Source organism: Muntiacus reevesi, chromosome 11 (genome assembly GCF_963930625.1).
Source record: "Muntiacus reevesi chromosome 11, mMunRee1.1, whole genome shotgun sequence".
NCBI classification, from domain to species: Eukaryota; Metazoa; Chordata; class Mammalia; order Artiodactyla; family Cervidae; genus Muntiacus; species Muntiacus reevesi.
This window is the reverse complement of record NC_089259.1, coordinates 74,503,325-74,526,792: the sequence shown is the minus strand read 5'-3', so window position 1 is coordinate 74,526,792 and position 23,468 is coordinate 74,503,325. Positions and strand designations below refer to the sequence as shown.

The following is a 23,468-nucleotide window of genomic DNA, read 5'->3' as shown; positions in this document are numbered from 1 at the left end:
CGAGGGAGCCCGTCTCAGGAACTCCTTCACAACCTACAGTAAAATGGCAGAGCACACACTTAGGGATTTGGGGAAACACAGTATTTTACCAAATGCAAGTCTTCAAACAGTTTACAGATAGACATCAGCAAAGTCAGCACCCTAGGAAAAGCAGTTATGAGAAAACACAGATATATATATATTATTTGCACATTAATACATGTGACTGTTACTCTTTTGTACCCCGCCCCCCTGAGCTCATGGAAGGCTTTCCTGGTGACTCAGACTGTAAAGAATCTGCCTGCAAAGCAGAAGACCCGGGTTCAATCCCTGGGTACAGAAGATCCCCTAGAGAAGGGAATGGCAACCCACTCCAGTATTCTTGCCTGGAGAATCCCATGGACAGAGGAACCTGATGGGCTACAATTCATGGGGTCACAAACAGTTGAACACAACTGAGTGGCTTTCACTCACTGAGCTCATGGAAAATCATGGGACATATTTTTCCTTCCCATTATATACTGTGAATTCTCACTAATAACTGGACTGAGAATTATTGCGAATACAGGGTGTAGGCAGAGGACAAGATTTACATGTGAGACTTTATGTTCTAGCCCTGAAGTAGGCCAGTATGTTTAGGTGCTGCTTTTTACTTTTTCCTTCGGGTTTATTAAGAGATAATTGACAAAGAACATGGTTTAAATCTAAGTGTACAACGTGATGATTTGTTACACGTGTATATTGTGAAATTAATAGCATCCAAGGTTAGTTATGGATGTTGTTTTCTTTTAGTTATTGACTTTAAAATGCCATCAAGCATTAAGGAAGCGCAGTCTTAAAAATAAATTTTTTAAAAAATGACATAACAATGGGGGCCTATGGAAACAGAATCCAAGGACATGTACTTTTGCTGAATTAGTAAAGCTGCATCACGTTGTTCACATTGTAAAGAACCGAGATTAGTTGGTGATATCAACTGATTACTCCATTAAATTTGAAATTTGTTTGGCAAATCTTAACGCAGAGACATTTATCCTAGTTAAGACAAATGGCTGAGGTCTGTTATTATGGGTTGTTTAAGCCTTGTCATCTGTTAAGAAATTTGGCAAGTTCATTATTTATAATTCTCAATGTATTATTCCAAATTAATTATCAGTTGACTGATGTTTGGTATACTGATACAGTTAGTTGTAGGCTGTTTTGTGTTAAGTAAATATATATGAAATGAAATCACAATATTATTGAATTATAAGAAACTTAATAAAGGTGGTGAATCATAATTGCTATTTTGTTGGAATACATTTTTAGAATTTTTAATGTTTCATTAGCAGAACAGTCTTATCTTTTAAAATATGTACACTTAGAGATGCTTAGCTAAATTGTTTTCAATAATCATATAGTAGTATAAGCAAATGGTTTCCACATAAATCATAAATGATAGAAATTAAGGATGAAACTAAATATGTTAGATCATCAATTCTATCCTTTTTCCAAGACATTAGACTTCAAATAAAAGGCACATCAAACATTAAACAGATCTTTGACAGTCTATTTAAAGATACTGAATTAATGGACTAAAAATATTTTTTAGATTACTATTCTTTTGGGATGGTATAAAACCATGCTTTAAAAAATGAGGAATCTCATACTGATACCGATGAAATCATATACTATCTAGCCTAACATTTGTCAGTATATTACATACTGTAAAGTGCACATTGTACATTGCCAAATAATTTATACTCTGCAGTTCATACATTTTTATCAGTTGCCCCATTTTAATTTGTACAATCATATTAGTGCATTGCCTATTGATTTGCATATTAGAGAGTTTCAAAGTATAAACTTAAAATCTATTTGTATGGATTCCCTGTATTCCACATGCTCTTATAAACCTCCACAGACATACCCTGTGAAACTAGAACCAGTGAATGGATACAGAGGTAAAGTCATGTAAAAGATAAATTAATTGGAAAAAATCCTATAAGCATATAACATGCCCTGATAGTGAATTATCATCTATGACTAGATGTTGAAATATTTTCTATGTGTTTCACTTGTAAAGTGAGGGGTTTCTATAAAACTTTAGTAATAAAGTCCAACATGACTTAATGACTAAACAACAACATATGTTTTTTGGTCAGATTTCTTCTGTAAATTGCTGGTTTATATACTGTGCCCATTTTTCTCTTGGCTTGTCTACCTTATTCTTATACATGTTCTGGACACATGACTTTTGTCTGATATTTGTTTTCAGCCTGTAGTATTTCAGAGAGAATGAAAGTATGTACGCTGGACGCCTAAAACTCAAGAAATGTACAAGGGGACAGAAGCCGTGTTCTAAGTAAGGATTTGGCTTGTGGGAAGAGAGAAAAGAGTGGCGTATCATGGATGAAGGATTTCGCACAAATGGGAAGTGCAGAATCAGGATTGTCTTCGTCACAGTATGGGCACCATAGAAAAGATACTGTCATCTGTATTGTGATGGAGAAATTCACAGGGCTGCTCTGTAGCCTGGCAAATCTCGTGACCCTTTCTTCTAACCCTGGGAAAGTATTTCTAGAGTGGAAAAAGATGAGTGCCAAGGGACTGTAGTAAGAGGGTATTAGAATTAAATATAAGGAGGGACAGATGTAGCAAGAAGGCAGATTTGATCGCTGCCTCTACTCCAAGAACATAAAAATAAAAATAACAGTGGGTAAGTCATTGTGGACATGTGTCAGGAGCAAGGATACAGCTCTTAAGGCTGACTGTCGTCGTTAACAAAAAGCCTTTGAGACAGATCCTAAGAACCTGAAAGGTGGATAATGGGCCATTCCGTATGATCAATGTCTTAAAAGGCAGAAAACTGCCTAATGGGATACAAAAATGGAGACTTTTTCCTTCCACATACTAATATTCCCCTGAAAAAAAAATTTTATATGGCACTGGAAATAATAGTACACAGCAAGAACCATACTTTTGGCTTCATTGAGCGTCTCGAGTGTCTAAAAGGTACAAAGCTAAAACCCAAATGACTTCAGCATGCAAAATGTCCCAGAATGTGTGATTTTACTTTTAAAACAGAAAGTCAGTGGGGGAAAAACCTTTATCTCTAATCAAACATAAAATGGTAACCAGAGCTTCTCCAACATGTATTTTATTTAAGAATATTGCAAAATTCATAATGTCCTCACTTTGTATTAATTTTAGTTTGTTGTAATCTGAGGAAATTAGGAGAATCTTGTACAGTTAATTCTTCACAGCTGAGACATTGTCACGCATACCTGTAAGACTTGCTTTCTTATTGTTGTAAGTTGAATAGCTGAAGGTAGATTTAGAATACTGAATAGCTTAGTGTACACTCAGTTCTACCAGGCAGAAAGAGATGGAAAGCGGAATCATCGGGATGCTGGACGGAGAGAACAGCAGCCATGTCTATCACGAGGAATAGAATTTGATTTTAGGGATTATGTACTTGGACTTCCCAGGTGGTGCTAGTGGTAAAGAATCTACCTGCCAAGATAGGAAATGCAAGAGATGCACATTCAAATATCAAAGGAAGTAGAGAAGACTCTTGAGAGTCCCTTGGACAGCAAGGAGATCCAACCAGTCCATCCTAAAGGAAATCAGTCCTGGGTGTTCATTGGAAGGACTGATGCTGAAGCTGAAGCTCTAATACTTTGGCCAACTGATGCGAAGAACTGACTCACTGGAAAAGACCTTGATGCTGGGAAAGACTGAAGGCAGGAAGAGAAGGGGACGACAGAGGATGAGATGGTTGGATGGCATCACCAACTCGATGGACATGAGCTTGAGCAAGCTCTGGGAGGTGGTGAAGGGCAGGGCAGCCTTTTGTGCTGCAGTCCATGGGGTCGCAAAGAGTCGGAAACAGCTGAGTGACTGAACAACAGCAAGGCTCTTATGGGATTGCTTTTCCCTTTCCTTTGGTCCGTGTTTGTTAAGTTTGTAGGGTAGCGAGGGATTCTGTCTCTGTGGGTCATTTATCAGCTTTGATGAATCCTCTACATGTGCAAACAGTCTTGCCTGGTGCCATGGTCACTCTCCAAATGCATTATGTGTAATTGTGTCCACGAAGCTTTTCTAAAATATAAGCATTGTTTGGGATTTTAGGGATCTCTTCTTGATGACTTGTTTAAACTGTGGTGTTTTCTTGAAGACTTCTCTAGCATGGACTTGGTTGTATATAACTCTTGTCTCTTTATCTGACTAAGGATACAAGGGACATGAAGCACACAGATCTTGAATTTAACTACATTTTCTGCTCAAGAGCCAAGTCTTTTTAAAAACTTGATGTCAGGTAGATCCCACTGAAGTCCTAGATGCTTGTGCATATAGCTAAACTCCCCTAATCAGAAGCATTATTTTCTGGTGACAGTGGAAAATGCCAAATGTACCATCTTCACTGTGTTCCAGCAATGCACATGCTTAGGGAGTCCTGAACCTTTTCAGAAATAGTGTACGGAAATAGTGTCACCATTTTCTATTGTTGATGCCAACATAACCTCATCTTGCTTTTCATGTATACCACAGAAGTATACTACAGTTTATATACAAAAGTAGTATACCACAAAAGTACCAAAAAAGGAGCGTATTTTTTCCCCTCAATTTTCAGTGGGTCATTCCAGAAGAACTGACATTCCCATGAATGCCAAAAAAGAGAGTATGGAATTTTTTAGCTTTTGAAAAAATAATGGAATACATACATCAGTTCAGTCACTCAATCGTGTCCAACTATTTGCGACCCCATGGACTGCGCAGCACTCCAGGCTTCCCTGTCCACACACACATGGAGTTCCCTGGTGGTGTGATGATAAAAAAATCTGCCTACCAATGTAGTGGGTATAAGAGATTTGGGTTCAATCTGTGAGTCAGGAATATCCCCTTGAAAAGAGAATGGGAATGCACTCCAGTATTCCTGCTTAGAAAATTCCATGGACAGAGGAGCCTGGTGGGCTACAGTCCTTGGGGTCACAAAGAATAGGACATGACTGAGCACATACACACATCTATGTGTGTGTGTGTGTGTGTGTATACATGAGTAATATTTCTGTGAGTTATGTAAGTGTAACAATAACAAAATGAACTCTGGTTAGCCCGCCAACCAACTTAAAGTTCAACCTTCCTAAACCCCGAGGTTCTAAGTGTGGTCTATGAGCCCTGTAGAGATAACCACTCCAGAAAAGGGTGTGAAAGACAGTAAGAAAGCCATCTCTAGGTTTTTGGGAATCACACAACTAAAGTAAAAATAAAATACAGGACCCCCTAGATGATTCATCTGATTGGTTTTCTCTTAGGGAAGCCTGAGTGACACAGGAGGATGTAATAAATGGGCTGAGGCAGATGTGAAGGGTCAGGCTGAGTAGTGACGTAGAAATTTAATCAGGGAGCAGTCGTTGGTTCCCGGAGCTAACCAGACTGTGTTGTGTGGGTTTCGTCTGATGACATTCACAGGGGAGAAGTCAGATTCTCTGGACAGTAGAGATCAGTGGTGCACAGTTATCACATGTGGATGTTTGAGAGTCAGTTCCTAACAAAAGTGAATCGGATCAAAATTCTTAACATCGGTGATTCAGTAACACCGCCAGAGAATATCTACTTTGTGATTAAAATTTCTTGCCATCATCTCATAAAATTATCCTTAGTGCATCCTTATTATAAAGATGTTCTATATCAAGCATGTTGTTTGTATCAGTAATTACACATTCTGTAATGGATGCTATGTAAGTCCAATACTCCGGAAAAGACCCTGATGCTGGGGAAGATTGAAGGCAAAAGGAGAAGGGGGTGGCAGAGGGTGAGATGGTTAAATAGTGCCACCAACTCAATGGACATGAATTTGAACAAGCTCTGGGAGATAGTAAAGGGCAAAGAAGCCTGGCTTGCTGCAGTCCATGAGGTCACAAAGAGTTGGACACAACTTAGCGACTGAAGAACAAAGATAAGTGGGAACAAATTTACAGGACTAGAACAACCTTTCTAATTATTTGACTAAATAGCTTCAAGAGGTAATAGAAAGCTCTTTAAATTCCCCTAAATTGCATTTCACTGGTTAATTTATGGGGCTTCCCTGGTGGCTCAGATGGTAAAGAATCTACCTGCAGTATGGTGCGGGAGACCCAGTGTCGATCCCTGGGTCGGGAAGATCCCCCGGAGAAGGGAATGATAATTTATAGACAGCCATAAAGTGAGGATGAAAAGAGGAAAATGCATTGAATATTATGCATTTCAATTAAATGTTTAAGAAAAACTAGAAACATTTAGGTTAACTATGCTTGGCAGTTATAACACTTTATTTTTAAAATGAAAAATCATTTAGCAATCTAAAAATATTTATACTTAGCATCCTAAAATTATTTGCATCAGTCAGTGAAGCAGTTTTTATCATAAATCTATTCTGTGGCAATCTACAGAATGAAAATAAGTAAATTTTAAAATTAGAGCTATAGCAGTCCCAGGCCTGTGAGGCATTTAGAAAGGAAACATATAAACTCAGTGTTGTTTACTTTTTCTCTTGCAATAGAGGCAAGAAATTAAAGCAAGAATTTTCCAGGGTTCAGGTATAAAAGGATGTATTCTTTACAAGAAAGCACAGTGCTGACAGATGGCTAAAATTTTCATCCAAGAAAAATCTAGTGTTTGAACTTAAGGAAATGGAAAATTTCTTTGCTGGACCTCATAATATTTTCAGTGCCTATTGCAAGTCAGGAAAGATGAATGTGGAAATAAGATATTTCTTGAAAACATGACATAAATAGGTAATTTTGAGAAATCACCAAGATGTATTGGTTCAATTAGATGGTTGGCAATGGCAGAATTTTGTGTAGATGGAGAACAAATCTAGACTCCTTGGAGACCTCTAACCCAAGTGTCTCTCTGAGTGATTCACAGGAAATGCCTGAATACTTTCTTAAGCACTCTTGGAGACAATCTGTGATAAACCCAGGACAGGCCACCAGGGAAACCCCTAATTACATCTAAGAAACATATTCATTAGATGAATGAATAGTAGTGATTACTTGATATTAATCGTTATCACTGATTCACCATTATAAATCAGTGAATTAATTTTCTTGATGACTTTTTTGAGAGATTATATGTTTATGGAATGGTATGCAGATTCTTAAGGCTTCCCTGGTGGCTCAGATGGTAAGGAATTCGCCTGCAATGCAGGAGACCTGGGTTCGATCCCTGAGTTGGGAAGATCCCCTGGAGGAGGGCATGGCAACCCACTCCAGTATTCTTGCCTGGAGGATCCCATGGACAGAGGAGCCTGGCAGGCTACAGCCCATGAGGTCGCAAAGAGTTGGACGTGACTGATCGACTGAGCACACATGTGCAGAGTCCCTAGGTAGGCATCTTGGTTTCTCTAGGAATTTCTTCTTTGTCTTTATGGGATTATTTATTTTTGTATTGACTAAGTGTTATTCCTTAAGGCCTCTCCTAGCTTCCACCCAATGCTGTTCTCTTCCTTCTATTTGGAAAGTTCTTCCTTAGGTTTTCATTGGAGGCTGTTTCTAGGGAGCAATACTCTTGCATTTCCCAGCATTGTCCTCCACCCACCAGCAAGAAATGTGAGTGACTAATAGGTAGTCACCCTTGGGTGAGAAATTAAGTACACACAATTTAACACGTCTTACAGCTTCCAGATGACACATTAGAGGCAAAGTCTACTCACCCGCCTTTGCTCGGGACCCAGCTGCCACTGGGTGTCCATGGAACTTAAACAATGATGGGTCCGTGCATGTTAAGTGGGCCTGTGACTTAGGAAATTCATTCGACCAGTATAATTTGTGATCTGTATTCAGTTGAGAAATTCTTCTGTCCATTTGCTCAAGTAGAGAGAAGAGAGAGCTGAGTGATTCCTGGGTTTGTGTGGGATGTGCCATAGGGAAGGTGCCCCCTGGGTATGGTTGTATTTTACTAGAAACTAGAGAAATCATAGCAATGGAACTGTGCAGGCTGTAAATTAGAGACACCATCTGCCGTAGAGGGAACACATTAGGAAAATGCCACCTGTTCCTACATTAGTCTGGCCCTGGTCTCAAAATTTCACATGTCCTCTTGTGTTTTATTTGCTCTTTCTCTGATTCATGTAGCTAGCAAATGGCTAATGAGATTTTTATACATTCCAAACATGAATATCCTATTATCTGATTCAGGTTTGATTTTCTTTTCTTTCTAGTGTATATGTATGTGTTCCTTGACTGTTTTCCTCTAAGTTCTTTCCCTGGACAATCAGTTATTTTGAGAACATATTTTTATTAGTTTAACAACTGTTTATGGAGGACCTACTAGGATATAGTGAGCCAAACAGACAAAAAGTCCTTGCCTTCCTGAGGCTTCCACATTCTATTGGAGGAGAAAGGAGATAATCTGGATAAACAAGTAGAATAAACTGTGTGTGGGCTTCCCGGGTGGTACAGTTGGTAAAGAACCCACCTGCCAATGCAGGAGATACAAGACACACGAGTTCAATCCCAGGGTCGGGAAGATCCCCTGGAAGGAGGTGGCAACCCACTCCAGCATTCTTGCCTGGAGGATCCCATGGACAGAGGAGCCTGGCAGGCTGCCATCCACGGGGTCGCGAAGAGTCGGACACGGCTGAGTGCCTGAGCAAACACACAGAGTGCGATGTGCTGAGTAATGTTAAGACGAGAAGGAAAACCAATGAGGGAGAGCAGGGATGTGTGAGCAGGAATTACGATCTGGACTAGGGTAGCTGTGAAATCCTCCTTTAAGGCAAACTGTGATCACCGCGAGGCAGCAAGCCCTGTGGCTCTCAGGGTAAGAGTGTGCGAAGCAAAGAGATCACTCCCTGCAAAGGTCCTGGGGGATAGCGTGCTCAATATCCCTTGATACGTGGAAGCGCTCATCTTGGGAGTGGAAGGGGACGTAGGCAGAAAGCAGCCAGGGACAGATCATGGAGAGCCTTATGTGGCTATATAATGACTTTGGCTTTTACTCTTAAGTGAGATGGGAGACTGGGGGGCATTTGATGTGGATAACAAGACTGATCAGAAACGCCACGCTTGCTGGCTTGAGAACAGACTGAAGAGAAGCAGCAACAGAGGAGGGGGACCCATTAGGTTGTAATTACCCACGAGAGAGATGGGGGTGCCCTGGACCAGGGTGCTAGCAGTGGAGGTGGGAGAAGATTCTAGATATACAGGGCTTCTAAGTGAATGGGTGTCCTGATAGATTTGCTGAGTACTAAAAGAGAAAGATCACTCCAAGTTTTCTGATTTGAGTCATAACTGATTAAACGGGGTCATTGTTAACTTCCAGAAGAGCATGTTTGGGGAAGGGCAAGAAGATAAGAAACCCCGCTTTATCACAGGTTAAGTTTAAGGGATTCGATTAGACTGAAAATGCTGCAGCTAATGGAACCTCTTACCTTTTTCTTTTAAAACAGAAAACCAGATTGACTAAGGAAAAGCGTACATGATTAAGTTAAGAAAACTTGCATTCTTGACTCTACAGTGGATCAATGAGACTTGTTTAGTTTTGGTCAAAAATGCAAAGTCAGCAATGGCTCAGATGAGCATATTCTCTATGAAATGAAATGATCAGATTTGTAAAATCCTACACAGTGTCAATTTCACTGAAGTCATGTGACATTATTCTGGAATCTTGCCAAAAATCAGCAAACACCCTGCTTCGGGAATTCTCTGCCAATAGATAAATGATGTGCTGAAGCTGCCAATAAGTATGGTTTGATGGACAGTTAAGAAAAAATGCACCCTACATTTCGCCAGACTCTATAGGGTTAGATTTGTATTTCCCTGAGATGACCATTGTTGCGATCTTCAGTTGTGAGTTCAAAGTAGTTTTGGTGGTTTGCCAAAATATTTCCTGTTCTAGCACTAAAAATTTCTCATATTTCTTTGCCTAGAGAAACAAATTTTAAACTGATAGTCCTTTCTTGTATGTGACTTTCTGTGGGTGTGGCTGAGTTTAGAAACACGTGTGTGTGAGTATCTGTCTATTATGCTTAGGACTTTGTGTGCGTGTTAACATTTTTTAGCAATAACACTCCTTTGGCAAGCTTTTCAGAGCATTGAAATGAGATAAAGTATACCTCTTATTTTTAAGAGCTATACTTTTTTTTTAATTCTTGAGAAATAATTCAGTGATTCATATTGTTAAATCATAACGATTTAGTCATGAAATCCAAACCGTGTATTTAAAAAGTAACAATCTCATGTTTAAAACATCTCCTTTGAACATTTCCATGAATCTTACGTCTTTATGGGACATTAAATGCTTAATTTTACCTTGTTATTTTATATCTATGGTTAGAACTCATTCTTTCGGCTAGCAGTATGTGTAGAGTATGCATTCCTGTGGTTCAGCTTGCCAGTAATTCAGGGCAAGGTTAGTAGAGTGGGATTTTTGTCAGGAAAAAAGAGCTGTTTTATAGGGAGCCTTTTTGAACTTTGCCTTATTTTGTTTTCCTGAATTACCAAATCTGCCTCAGGTATTTGTATGAAACCCTAACATGTTTAAACAAAAATTTTTTTGATAGTATATTTTTTTCAGATTGACATTTCCTTGGATGCCAGCCATTTCTGAGAACAGTGCCCATGGAACAGAAGCTACTATTCGTCAGTGTAATAGTCAAGATAAAGTATGCTTGTAAGAGAGGCCTTTCCCGGTGGCTCAGTGGTGAAGATCTGCCTGCAGTGAAGGAACTGCAGGAGATGTGGGTTCGATCCCTGGCTTGGGCAGGTGCCCTTGAGGAGGGCATGGCAACCCACTCCAGTATTCTCTGCCTGAAAAATCCCATGGACAGAGGAACCTGGCGGGCTACAGTCCATGGGGTCGCAAAGAGTTGGACATGACTGAAATGACTCAGCATAGCACACCCTGCTTATAAGAGAGGACCCCAAAATGGGCCAGTGCAAGCAGAATGTGAGTTTCTCTCCTCCTGAAGTCAGCCTCCTGTGTGCAGTCATCCTGAAGGACAGGCATATGGCAGCCCTGAGAGTTTCATCACTTCGCCAGGCAAAGGGGGCCACAGCGGGCTCCTGCCTCGAAAAACTGTGCTTCTACCACCCTGCCTTGCCCTGGAGAAGGAAATGGCAACCCACTCTAGTATCCTTGCCTTGGAAATCCCATGGACCGAGGAGCCTGGTGGGCTACAGTCAAGGGGGTCACAAGGAGTCGGACACGACTGAGCAACTGAGCACACTCCCTCCCCCAAAGAAGACAGTGAGTGGGTTTATAGCACAGGTTCAAAGAAGGCCTGAGCAGCTTGGGATATTCTGATGGGTGGTGGTGGGGTAAGGAGGAGCCAGCATCATCAACCCTTAAGTCCAGCTGCTCTAGGGTCTACATGCTTGTGGGCAACCTATCATTATTAATCTTTAACTTCTGTCACCTGAAGGGGGTTTCAGTCTCTGAAAAACAGCTCAAAGATGTTGTTGTGTGTATCCATTGATGGGGAGACAGGACTTTGCACCAAGGCTGCTCTTCACTATGTTTCTCCCTCCTCTAGTATTCCCTCCCTTCCCTAATGAACAACTGCTTGAATCTGCCCCGTGGGGCTCAGGGAAGGTCATGGAGGCTGAACGAAGGCCATTTCCTATAATCAAAGAAACAGGAGACAAAGAAAGGCTTGGATCCCAGGAACCCCACAGGGCCTGCACGGTATCGATAAGCAAGGGACAAAATGCCCAGCCAATTATAGCTGTCTTCTCAAAACAAGCCATTCTTGTGTGTGTGTGTGTGTGTGTGTGTGTGTGTGTGTGTGTGTGTGTGTGTGTGTGTGTGTTCAGTTGCTCAATCCTGTCCAACTCTTTGCGGCCCTATGGACTGTACCCTGCCAGGCTCCCCTATGCATGGAATTCTCCAGGCAAGAATACTGGAGTGGGTTGCTATTTCCTACTTCAGGGGATCTTCTCGACTCAAGGATCAAACCCTCATCTCTTGCGTCTCCTGCATCAACAGGAGGATTCTTTACCACTGAGCCACCTGGGAATCCCCACTTTTGTTAAAGTTAGAGCAAATGTATTTTATAAAAAATTCTCTATTGTAGTGATATGTTCTACTTCTCAAATGATTATGTTTGTATCATGGAACAAAGTCATAGAATTTCAGATCATATCACTGAATGACCAGAAGGCACACACCAAAACTAGAGTCACTTCTGAATTTTATGTGGTTCCAATTTTCTTCATAGATTCTCCCCATCAGTGAAAGTAAGTGCAGTGTTGCTATATTTTAGGGTTTTATACTCGAGTTGAAACTATCTCCTTCTAGTCATACGAGACAATAACCTGAGGAATACCGAGGGTGTGGCGAGGAGGCCCATCCTTGTCCTCTCCCCACCGCAAACAGAAACACAGAAGAACCTTTGCAAATCCAAGAACACTGGAGGAATTTTCGCCGCCTCTCCCCTCCCTTTCCTTGGGGCTAGTCTGTTTAATTTTAAAAGCAGAATTTTGCTTTCACAAAGTATACCAGACAGGAATTTGTTCAAATTCCTCCAAACCAAGCCAAGAAAAAAGTTTCAGAAAGTTCAGACGTGCGTGGCCGAGTGGAAAGAACAGCTTTTGGAGGCAGGCATGGATGCCTGGGAACACGGCTCCAGACGGTCACTGCTGGGTGACCTCAGGCAAGCGTCACAGCCTCGCTGGGCCACCGGCTCCTCATTTAGGAAATGAGAGTGAAAAGGCTGAACCTGCCGGGGTGTCAGTAGAGAACCAAAGCCTCTAAAAAGGGCCCTGCAGGTCCCAGGGTGGCTCTCTCCACCAGTGTGATCTCTGACAGCTCCAGGGAGCCCATCTCATTGCTCCTCTGGCTCTGTGTCCGGGAAGCTGCAGTTTCCCTCGGGGGGAGCTGCCCCAGTACAGTCCAGGATGCCATCACTCTGCCCAGAACGTGACTGTCCTTAGGTCTAGGCTTTTATCCACAAGACGAAGTGGGAGCTAAGTGCCCAGGTGTTGTTATTTGGTTGCTAAGTCACGTCCAACTTTTTGTGACCCCCTTGGACTGCAGCCCACCAGGCTCCTCTGTCCATGGGATATTCCATCCAAGAATACTGCAGTGCCATTCCCTCCACCAGCGGATCTTTCCGACCCAGGGATCGAACCTGTGTCTCCTGTATTGTAGGCGGATTCTTTATCGCTGAGCCGCCAGGGAAGCCCAAGCACTCAGAGATCCATGTAACGGTGAAAAGCCCTGTTCTGGCTGAGGAGTCCGTGCCAGGGACATCCCAGAATTTGCTGCTCTTGCCTGCTCATTGCCCCTTGAGATTTTCAGAAGAGCAGCCAAACAGAAGCGCAGTGGTGAGGAGGATGGGCTCCAAGGAACGTGTGTTCAAATCCCGTCATGGACAAAAGACTCCACGTGTCCCACCCCAGTGTCTTCCCCTCCGCTGCTTCTGCGCTGAGCTATGCTCAGTCGTGTCCGACTCTTTGCGACCCCACGGACTGTAGCCCGCCAGGCTCCTCTGTCCGTGGCATTTCCCAGGCAAGAATACTGGAACAGATTGCCATTTCCTCCCCCAGGAGATCTTCCCCACCCAGGGATCGAACCCACATGTCCAGCATCTCCTGCATCGGCAGATGGATTCTTAACTACTAGGGCTACCTGGGAAGCCCTTTCTTCGTCTGTAAATGGGGTTAAAACCCTAGGGCAGCTGCCTCAGTGAGCAGAGTGATATTGTGATCTGTGAGCGCCCAGTGCTGTCGGTTGAGAATAAAACCGTGGATCTGTTCGCCTTGCTGAGGATGCATATGGGAGAAGGGTCCCTCGAGGCAGCAGAAGAAAGGTGAGGGGTGCGGACTGGGAAAGAAATAGAGTGATGCCCTGGAGAGGGAGCTGGCAAAGGGCAGTCAGCATCCCTGTGACCGCCAGCGAGGGTACGGAGCATCCTTTCGCAGGCGGAGCCTGGTCTGCTGTCCCTGCAGCAGGACCCTGGCAGCTGGTGTGGGTGGCCAGCTGGCCCCAGCCACGGTCTCTTCACAGAAATCAAGGCAGACGGTCCAGGTTTGGAGCTCCTCCAAGGAGACAGCGGAGCTGCCTGGCCAGCTTTCAGAGCTGGCTTCTCAGCTCGTCGTCTGAGGCATCCTTCCTTCCTCTGCCATGCGCTTTCTCTCTGAAAACTTCCACCAGGCCCTCTCCCTCACCTGCTGTCTGCTTTGTTACTTTCTCTGGCACCTTCACCTTCTTCTCTACGTTTTGTCCCGATGAACTTTTCTTTGTCCCTCGACTGGGCTGTTCTTGTGGTGTTTACCATCTCCCGGGGGAGGAAAAGAAAGAAACTGTACACTTGAAAATTTGAACAAACTTTTTGAACTGCTCCACCCCGCCGATAGAATAAAATACCTAATGGTGTGTCAGTCCGATTCGTGCAGCCCTTAAAATCAAGCTTTTGGGGAAAAGGAAGCAAGAGACATTGAGAACTTGTCATGCAAATAAGGTCAGGTTCTTGATGCTCTCTTGTTGTCTCTCTTTAAAACGAGAGATATCCAAGACCCTGAGGTCAAAACAGAAGGATTAAAAGGCTGGCAAACTTAAATGGGCCAAAGGAAAGAGCCTTTTTACTCAAGTAGCTATGTGGATGGTGCCCCCTTTAAACTTCAGCGGTTACTGCTGGCAATGTGATATAAGTCTATCAAAGTAATAACAGGTTTATTCAAGTTGACGAGAATTATAAAGTGCAGCTAATAGAGTGGGTACTTATTCCCGATTCCTAAGTTAGCATCACTGATGAGAAGGCAAAGAGTGGTGGTGTCAATCAAATATGAGATTTGAGTAAAACATTCAGATCTACTTCCTCACCTCTCAGAAAGAGGCAACTCCTGCCCTATCTTCTTATTCCTAATATACAGAGTTGTTGAGTGAGTTATGGAGGTTCATGAAAACCCTCTGTCAAGTGTATAATTTTTTAGTTACATCAGCTAATAATGGCAATTATTATATTATAAATTAAATTATATAAATATAATAATAAATAATAATAAATATGGGGCCCCCCTGGTGGCTCCAGTAAAGAATCTACCTGCAGTGCAGGAGACCCAGATTTGATCCTTGGGTTGGGAACATCCCCTGGAGAAGGACATGGCAACACACTCCAATATTCTTGCCTGGAGAATTCCCTGGACAGAGGAGCCTGGCGGGCTGCAGTTCATGGAGTCTTAAAGAGTCGGACACAATTCAGCAACTAACACTTTCGCTTTTTCACTTGCACTTTCAATAATAACTGTATTATCAAGTAATTATAATCTTTCTTATTATTGATGAAGAAGAATGAGTAGGAGTATATACCTGATGAATAATAATGAAAGAAAAGATTAGTAAAGCTCTGAATAATCACTCCATATTCCAAACATATTTCTATGAACATTGGAAGCTAGGTCGTATTTCCAGGATTGATTTTCTTCTCGTTCTCCTGACCAGGGGTGAAAAAGTGAGCATCACGCCATCTGCCACATGGCAAATGCCTGATTGCTCTTAATGTCAATGAGTCCAGTGCTTGCTAGAAAGGTCAGCTCTCTGGCCAGAGGAGCTCTGGCCCATGTGGCAGTCTGGCCAGCGTGGAGAGCCACTTCATTCCAGGCATGAGCCGCCTGGATCACAGCTGCCCAGAGCGCCTTGGCTTTGGTTAAGTGTGTTGTGCTGTTACATAATGGATACTTGGACCATATCCCATGAAGAACTGTTTTGTTTTGTTTTTTTCCTTCCTCCTTCTCCACTGTTCTATTGCTACTCTGCTGTCTGTGTTGAACGTTGCCTTAGAGTGTGTTGTTAAAATCAAGCAGGAGAACAGGCAGCAATTAAGGTGTAAGGAGAAAAAGGTGTTAACAGGGGAGACACGCAGATGGCTCAGAAATATTCTGACGTGGTGTGGGACCATCTTGTCACCCCCACACTGTTACTGGTGCAGAAGCCAGATTGTGAGCAAGCAGGCTCTAGGTGGGCTCCCCTGGTGTCTTAAACAGCAAAGAACCCACCTGCCATGCAGGAGACCTGGGCTCGATCCCTGGGTCAGGAAGATCCCCCGGAGAAGGGAATGGCAACCCACTCCAGTACTGTTGCCGGGAGAATTCCATGGACAGAGGAGCCTGGTGGGCTTGGAGGTGACTGAGACACAAACACTTTCACTTAGGATTTCCCTGGGGCTCAGATGGTAAAGTGTCTGCCTGCAATGTAGGTGACCTGCGTTTGATCCCTGGGTCAGGAAGATCCCCTAGAGAAGGAAATGGCAACCCATTCCAGTATTCTTGCCTGGAAAATCCTGTGGACAGAGCGGCCTGGCGGGCTGCAGTCCATGGGGTCGCAAGGAATCAGACACAACTGAGCGACTAACGGGCTACATGAGAACATAGACTCATGCCTTTGCACGTGAATTTAGAATTCTCATTTTAACCAGACATGCTCATTTGTCCATGCTATTTCTGATCCACACCTTAAACCAAAAAGTTTTTTAATGGCTTCTGGTTTCTGCTTTAACATGTGAAGAGTTTAGAAGTTATCAATCCTTCTCTCACGACAAGAGAAAGAGCTAAACAAACTCAACACCAGCAATTCTAAAAGTCAGCCGAGCTCTTAGATCTAACGGAGAGCTGAGGTTTCAGGGCACATTCATGCCTTGCTAATGCAGAGAATCATTGCTCCCCAGGGGCAGAAGCCACTGGCGCCTGAGATACTTAAACTAGAATTGAGTAATTGCTGGAGGCTGAACATGTACTAGATTAGGAGTTGAAAATCCCCCCATTTTTATGGGGGACCCAAGGCTTTCGTGAGTTTTACCTGCAGAAGACATACCTGGTTCTTACGGTGATGATCAGAGAAAAATTCCCACATGCTTCCTGCAAGGGAGAGGAACAGTGACCATTTTGAAATAAGCCCACAGCCATCTGTTCTTCATGACAGAGCCATGTCCTGGAGGACGTCTGCTTCCTCAGAGCCTCATCTGTCCTCAGAGGAGGGCAGGCAGATGACCAGAGCCCCCTCTAGCCTCTCTGTATCACACAAACTGAGAACAAAACGGCTGAGAAATTCTTCTGAAGGTCAAAACCCCTGAGATTTAATCATAAGATCATAGAACGTTTTCCCTCTCCAACACTGTATCATCACAGTAACAGCGGTCCAAAATAATATTAATAACTGGGTTACAACCTATCTGCAAGACACAGAGTCTGTTTAGAAGAAATTTAGGGGGAAATGTAAAGACAGAAGGAGAGACAGAAACCAAGACACTAAAGGAAACTGAAGCCTTTGACAGGTTATTGTAAATTCTTGCCAGGTTATTGTAAAGCCTGATACTAAAGGCCTACCCACTTCAATTACTATCATCTACACACCAGACTGGTTCGAAATTGGGAAAGGAGTCCATCAAAGCTGTCTATGTTCACCCTGCTTAAGTCTTTCATTGTAAGTTATAGAAATTTTATGTTTATCATAACACAAGTAACTATTTTTTAGTGAAAATCATGTGTTATTTATATTTATCACATTTATTGTAAATTATATTTGGTCAATATCATTCAGATATCTTTCTTCCATCCCACTTAGACCTGAATCAGATTTTAATATGCCACTGAAAGAAAAAAAGAAAGTCAAATTATTTCAGTCCAGTCTCGGTTGATCTTTTGTACTTGTGTTTATTTACTAGTTCAGTTTTATTCAAGCATAAAGCAGGGTGTTCCCTGGTGGTCTAGTGGTTAGGATTCAGGGCTTTCACTGCTGTGTGGTTGTTGTTCAGTTGCTAAGTTGTGTCCAACTCTTTGCAACTCCATGGACTTTACAGCACACCAGACTCTTCTGTCCTCCACTTATCCCAGAGTTTGCTCACATTCATGTCAGTTGAGTCGGTGATGCCATCTGCCTCATCCTCTGCCACTGCCTTCTCCTTTTGCCTTCAATCTTTCCCAGCATCAGGGTCTTTTCCAGTAAGTCAGCTCTTCACAACAAGTGGCCTAACTCTTGGAGCTTCAGCATCAGTCCTTCCAGTGAATACTCACTGCTATGGCTCAGGTTCAGTCCCTGGTTGGGGAACTGAGATTTTGCAAGCTCTGTGGCATGGCCAAAAAATAAATATAAAACAAATAATATTTTTTTAATTAAAAAAAAAGAAATTCTAACTATTGTGGGTCTTCTGAGGTAGACAGACCAACCTAACCTTAAAGTTAATTCTTATTTCCCTTGCTTATGCATGATAATGCAGAAATGTGAACAATAAGTGCCCCCAAATGCGAAGACAAGATAGCCTCAGTACTTCCTCCAAATAGTTGGTTCTAATTTTGGACTATTGTGAAATTCTAATGTCATAACTGTCAACTCCCTAAGAATGACATGAAGTCCCACCCTTTTGGCCTTGATTTTTTTTTAATGTACTTTCCAATAGATCTTTCAAAAGTGGGTGACGAAGCTCAAACACTCTAAAAGAAACCACATTTCCCGCATGATATGTTTTGCTTGCTTTTGGAGAAAAGTGTAAAAGCTACTAAGTAACATTTATTCCGTGTGTTAGTGGTGACCCACGGACAGCTTCAGGGGCAGCGCCCATGGCAGGGGACACAGGTTAGAAGAGTGGACGATTTGAATGCTAAGGAAGGTCGCTGAATGCTCACTGTGGCGCAGCACAGTTCTCTTCTGTTTTTTAATCAACTAATGGAAAATAAATTTCCCCCGAGCTCTTTTGATCTCAGATCTCTGCTCTTCAAAGGCAGGGGCGTGACAGTCATGACCTCTGCTCTGCAGCTCTAAGCTCTAGCCTCCGTGGAAATTGCCCAGCTGCAGAGGCAGGGAGTGTTTTAGTTGGCCTGTGGGCTCAGCATCCTTGGAACTGCTCTTCTTAACGCCGAAACTTCCCTGCCCGTGTCAGCATCGGCCTTGTCAACACTTCTTTTCCATTTGTGAATCCTGTAGTTAAAGCTTCCAACTCCCCTTTTCTAGAAGTATTCTATATTTAGCACTTGGGCATTTAGAAATTCTCTCTCTGAAGAAATATGTTTCAAGTACGAATCTTTATGGCTTATAACAAAGTTTAACTTAGAAAATATATGTAAATATACAGATGCTTTTTTTTTCCTATTTGGCCTTTGATCTCATCTCAAAGCTTTAGTGCTGCAAATGGTGAGGTTACTGATAAAGTGGTTTTACTAGTGAGGCAAGGTTGTACCAAATGAGTACTTTTTTTCTTTTAATCCTTGTTACTTCTGATTTGTCCCCATTTGCTGCTACACTTTCCTGCTGTTCTGGGTGCTTTGGAATTCACTGGTGCTCTGATTCTTCTTCCTGCACCCACAGATCCAGGGAGGCTGTCAGGCGTCAGCCAACTTTAGTAACCTCTGTCTTAGTTTGGACATTTGGTTGTACACACCTTCTAGTTTTCAGTTTCTGGGTGATGAGCCCATATATGGGTGGATATTGGTTTTATGTCCTTTAACAATTTATTTCATTTATAGCAGTGGAATTTGTTGAGGTGAAAATGTTACCTATATTTGTCTTACTATCTTCCTGTTTTATAGATGGGAAAACCAAGGCACAGAAAAGGTAGCAGGAGACAGAATTAATGGCCTCACAAACATGCAGGTCCCTGTTCCAGAACGACTGGGCTAATTCTAGTTCCCCTACTTATCCTGTGTGCCTTAGACAGATTCCCTACACTTTATGTGCTTTATCTCTCCCCTCTTCAAAATAGGGAAATAATGACACATACTCATAATGCCATGAGGATTAAATACTGACTTTCCTCTTAACCATAGCTTCAAAAATCTGCCCACATATTGTTCCCTTGCCCTTCTTTGCATTAATAGTAGTATTTTCAATGAGAGAATTCTCCCCGAAAATACAAAGTCCTTTTCAATGATTTACTACCTTATGTTTTGGTGTTCAGGAAACACCATGGAAACCAAAGATGGGCTTCATTACATGAATTTTGGGTTACTTTAGTTCATCCTATGAGAACGTGATTTCAAATGAAACCCTGTTCTCCAATTTACTTCATTTCAGTTAAAACTATAGCACCTAAAAGTGTTAAGCCCCAAGTGGCAAGTGTATATGGTACACATCCTTTTTTTATTATTATATCTTTACTTGACTTGAATGCTAGTTTTATTTTCCACATCGTTACAGCAAATGCTATAACCTAAAATTATTTTATTGCTAGAGATACTAAAATTGCCCTAGCTTGAACTCAGAAACAACTTTATCAAAATTCCAAGAATAACACCACTGGTACCATGTTTAAAATAGATAACTAATGAGAACCTACTGTGTGGTCCAGGGAACTCTATTCAAGACTGGAGGGTGACCTAACTGGGAAGGAAATCCAAAAAGAAAGAGGAGATATATGTATAGGAGTAGCTGATTCACTTTGCTGAATAGCAGACACTGTTGCTTCAAGTAAAAAGAGAAATCCTTAGGAACAAGAACAGTAAAACGTTGCATGTGATTTGAGTCCCTTTAGAAGCACTTTTGTCATTGAGAAAATGATCACGGATAAATATTGTTTTTCTGAAAAATGTCTTCTCATTTCAAAAGTCCACCCCAACTCAGCCAGCCTCCCCCTCCCTCTGTCTGGGCAGGAACCAGCATCTTCACTGTGTACGAGGCCGCATCCCAGGAAGGCTGGGTGTTCCTCATGTACCGAGCCATCGACAGCTTTCCCCGCTGGCGCTCCTACTTCTACTTCATCACCCTGATCTTCTTCCTCGCCTGGCTGGTTAAGGTACTCTCGCAGTTCCTCCTCATCAGGTCTGTGGTTTCTGCAGATCTTTTGGTTTGATGGCCCTCCCTCGCGCTTGCCCTGCGTTTGATAAATGTGGCCTGTCGTTTTCTTGCAGAACGTGTTCATCGCTGTCATCATCGAAACATTTGCAGAAATCAGGGTACAGTTTCAACAGATGTGGGGGTCGAGAAGCAACACTACTTCCACGGCCACTACGCAGGTACCTGCTGGGGTGATGACGTCACCCGGAGACGATGACGTCATTCACGCGAACTGGGCATATGTGTCCCTCCGCACCACCCGTGGGAATTGATGGCACTTGTTAAACCCTCTTATCATGGGCTTCTGAGGCCAGACTCACTGAGGGAGGTGCTTAAACTTACAGATGCAAAGGCCTAAACCCAGAACAACCAAATCAGACCCTAGGGGTGATGGCACCTATGTTTATAACAGTTCCCAGGGTGTGTTTGATACACAACCAGGCTTATCATCACATTTATTACGTACCTTTGATTTGATTCTGCCTTCACATGTCCTTAGAGGGCTTGCAGATAAAATATAGCAACTGGATGGACTTCCCTGGTGGCTGGTATTTAATGCTCCCAATGCAGGGGTCCAGGTTCATTCCCTGGTCAGGGAACTAGCTACATGTTGCATCCAAGAATTTGCATGCTGCAACTAAGAATTGGCACAGCCAAAGAGAAAAATATAAGTGTAGCAACTGTGGAATTTCCCATTTTTATAAATACACATATATTTGCAAACCAATATAATGGCCCATATGTAAAGGATGAAAATTGTTGAATGGAAATTTTATTTCATTCAGAACAAAGCAATCATAATAGAATAAATTATGAAAAAGACCTCTCAATTCCAAATGCTTGCCTGTGAATTTGAGGAATTACTGCATGTTCAGAAGGTTTCCCCTATGCTCCCAAGAAATTGGAAGTGACCATGCTATATAAAATAGCATGGCATTTATTACATAAAAGGGTAATGTCTTTGTTTTTATTTTTGGCTTTGTTTTGTGTTTTAGTTTATTTGGTTAGAAAGGAATAGATTTATAAATATCTTTTTCTGGTATGAATCTTTATAAAAGAGAAAATAAAAATTCCTTAATTGAGAATGAAATGCTATTAATGTTAAATTTTGAGATAAGTTTAAGTTTGTGACTATATACACAAGTCTACTAAGACAAAGATATCTCAAGATTCAAGGTAGAAATTTTACCTTGAAAACCTCCAAATTATTACTTTAAAATAATATTTTATTTTTAATAATAATTGTATCTATGACTATGTATTAAAATTTTTAAGAAAAAAATTCAGGATAGTTGCTCACTAGGGTGGAGGTGAGGAAGAAGAGGAATAAAATTAGGGAGAAGTGCAAAAGTAACAAAAATAATAAAATGATTATATTTGACAGCTAACAGCAAAAATGCTACTAAACATGATATTATTTGGGAGAGCCTTATGCAGCATCTTTGTGATGTTGTGAAATTTCAAATAGTCTAACCAATTCATTATAGATGAAATAGTATTAATATTTTTCAGTTTTGTCAAACTGCTATCCATATCTTCCATGGAAGATTTTTTTAGGTGTCACCTAGGTTATATCACAGATGGCATGTAGGAAAACCTTCAACGAGTCCACCAGATATTTCTGCTCTCATTTTTTTTTAATGAACTATGAGAAATTATACAGTACCAAGTGCATTGCTGGCTTGTCTTTTAAGTAGAGTGACACCCTCATGAAGGTGTGTTTTCCGAAATAGACATTGATAATGAAGTGTAGTATACATCTATGAACTCCACACAGAATCCACATTTGATATTCCCGAGAGAGGAGCTAAAACGTCCTTCAAACCACATAATGCTCGTTAAGTAACTCTTACTTGTCAAACCACAGCTGGAAAAGTGGCGTTTGGAAATGCCACCAAATCAGCCAGCAGTTTTCCCAGGAAGTGAAATGTGGAGAGACTGTGAACACAGTTGAACAAAATTGCTTGGATGCAAAATTGCCTTTAATCAGGAGGAATAAGCTAGTAATTCAGAGGTAATGCGTCTAGGTATTCGGCAGAGGTAATCACACAGAGAATTGTGAAAAACCTTCATTAAGAAAAACGCTGTGGCTGAGGACCCGGTTGCTAGGCAACCGAAAGCTCCTGCAGCAGCCTCCTGGTAAACCACCACTTGGGCTGCCTGGCAACAGGCCCCAGGTCCCGCCCAGCCCCTCCCCAGCCCCTCGGCAAGTGATCCAGATGCTTTTGTGTGTGTGGAAGGGAGAAATGTCATCTGCCATGATTCTGTTACACTTGTAAAGTCTGATACAACTCTGTGCCTGAGGACCTCTCCTCAGCTGGTTTCAAACACTAAATCGGAAGTTTCTAATTCTAATAAAGCAGATGGGCTTTCAGGAAATAAACATGGTTGTGTATTGTGAAGCACACAGCCTTTCCGAAATGAAGTCAGCTCTCACCTTCCTCTCGTATGTAGGTCATCTGCAGTTGTTCTCTGTAACGTATCCTCAGAGACGGGTAAAGAGGGTCCCAGGCCTGGTGGATGCAGTGATGTTTTTAAGTCCCTGGACTTGTCCAGGTCTGTGTTTGTAGAAAGGGAATTTATACACATTAACAGGGTAAAGTAGGGGCTTTCCTACATCTTAGGAGGTTTGGTAGGAATTGGCTCTGATGCAGGCTGTTCAGAGGCAAACAAGAATCAGCGTTGAGAATGTTTTCTTTAAAATAACAAAGCAACCTCCCTCCAAGTCACAGCACAAAAACAAATTACAGAAAAATTAATGC

At 42.0% G+C, this 23,468-nt stretch overlaps 1 protein-coding gene across 1 annotated transcript in view; it reads left to right on the top strand.

The window, feature by feature from the left end:
- Positions 1-23,468, top strand: part of NALCN (sodium leak channel, non-selective) — a 285,453-nt gene that overhangs the window by 61,951 nt on the left and 200,034 nt on the right. The window contains exons 8-9 of the mRNA XM_065901958.1: positions 20,523-20,665; positions 20,781-20,885. Coding sequence (XP_065758030.1) covers positions 20,523-20,665; positions 20,781-20,885 — 248 coding nt within the window. The remainder of the gene's footprint in view (positions 1-20,522; positions 20,666-20,780; positions 20,886-23,468) is intronic.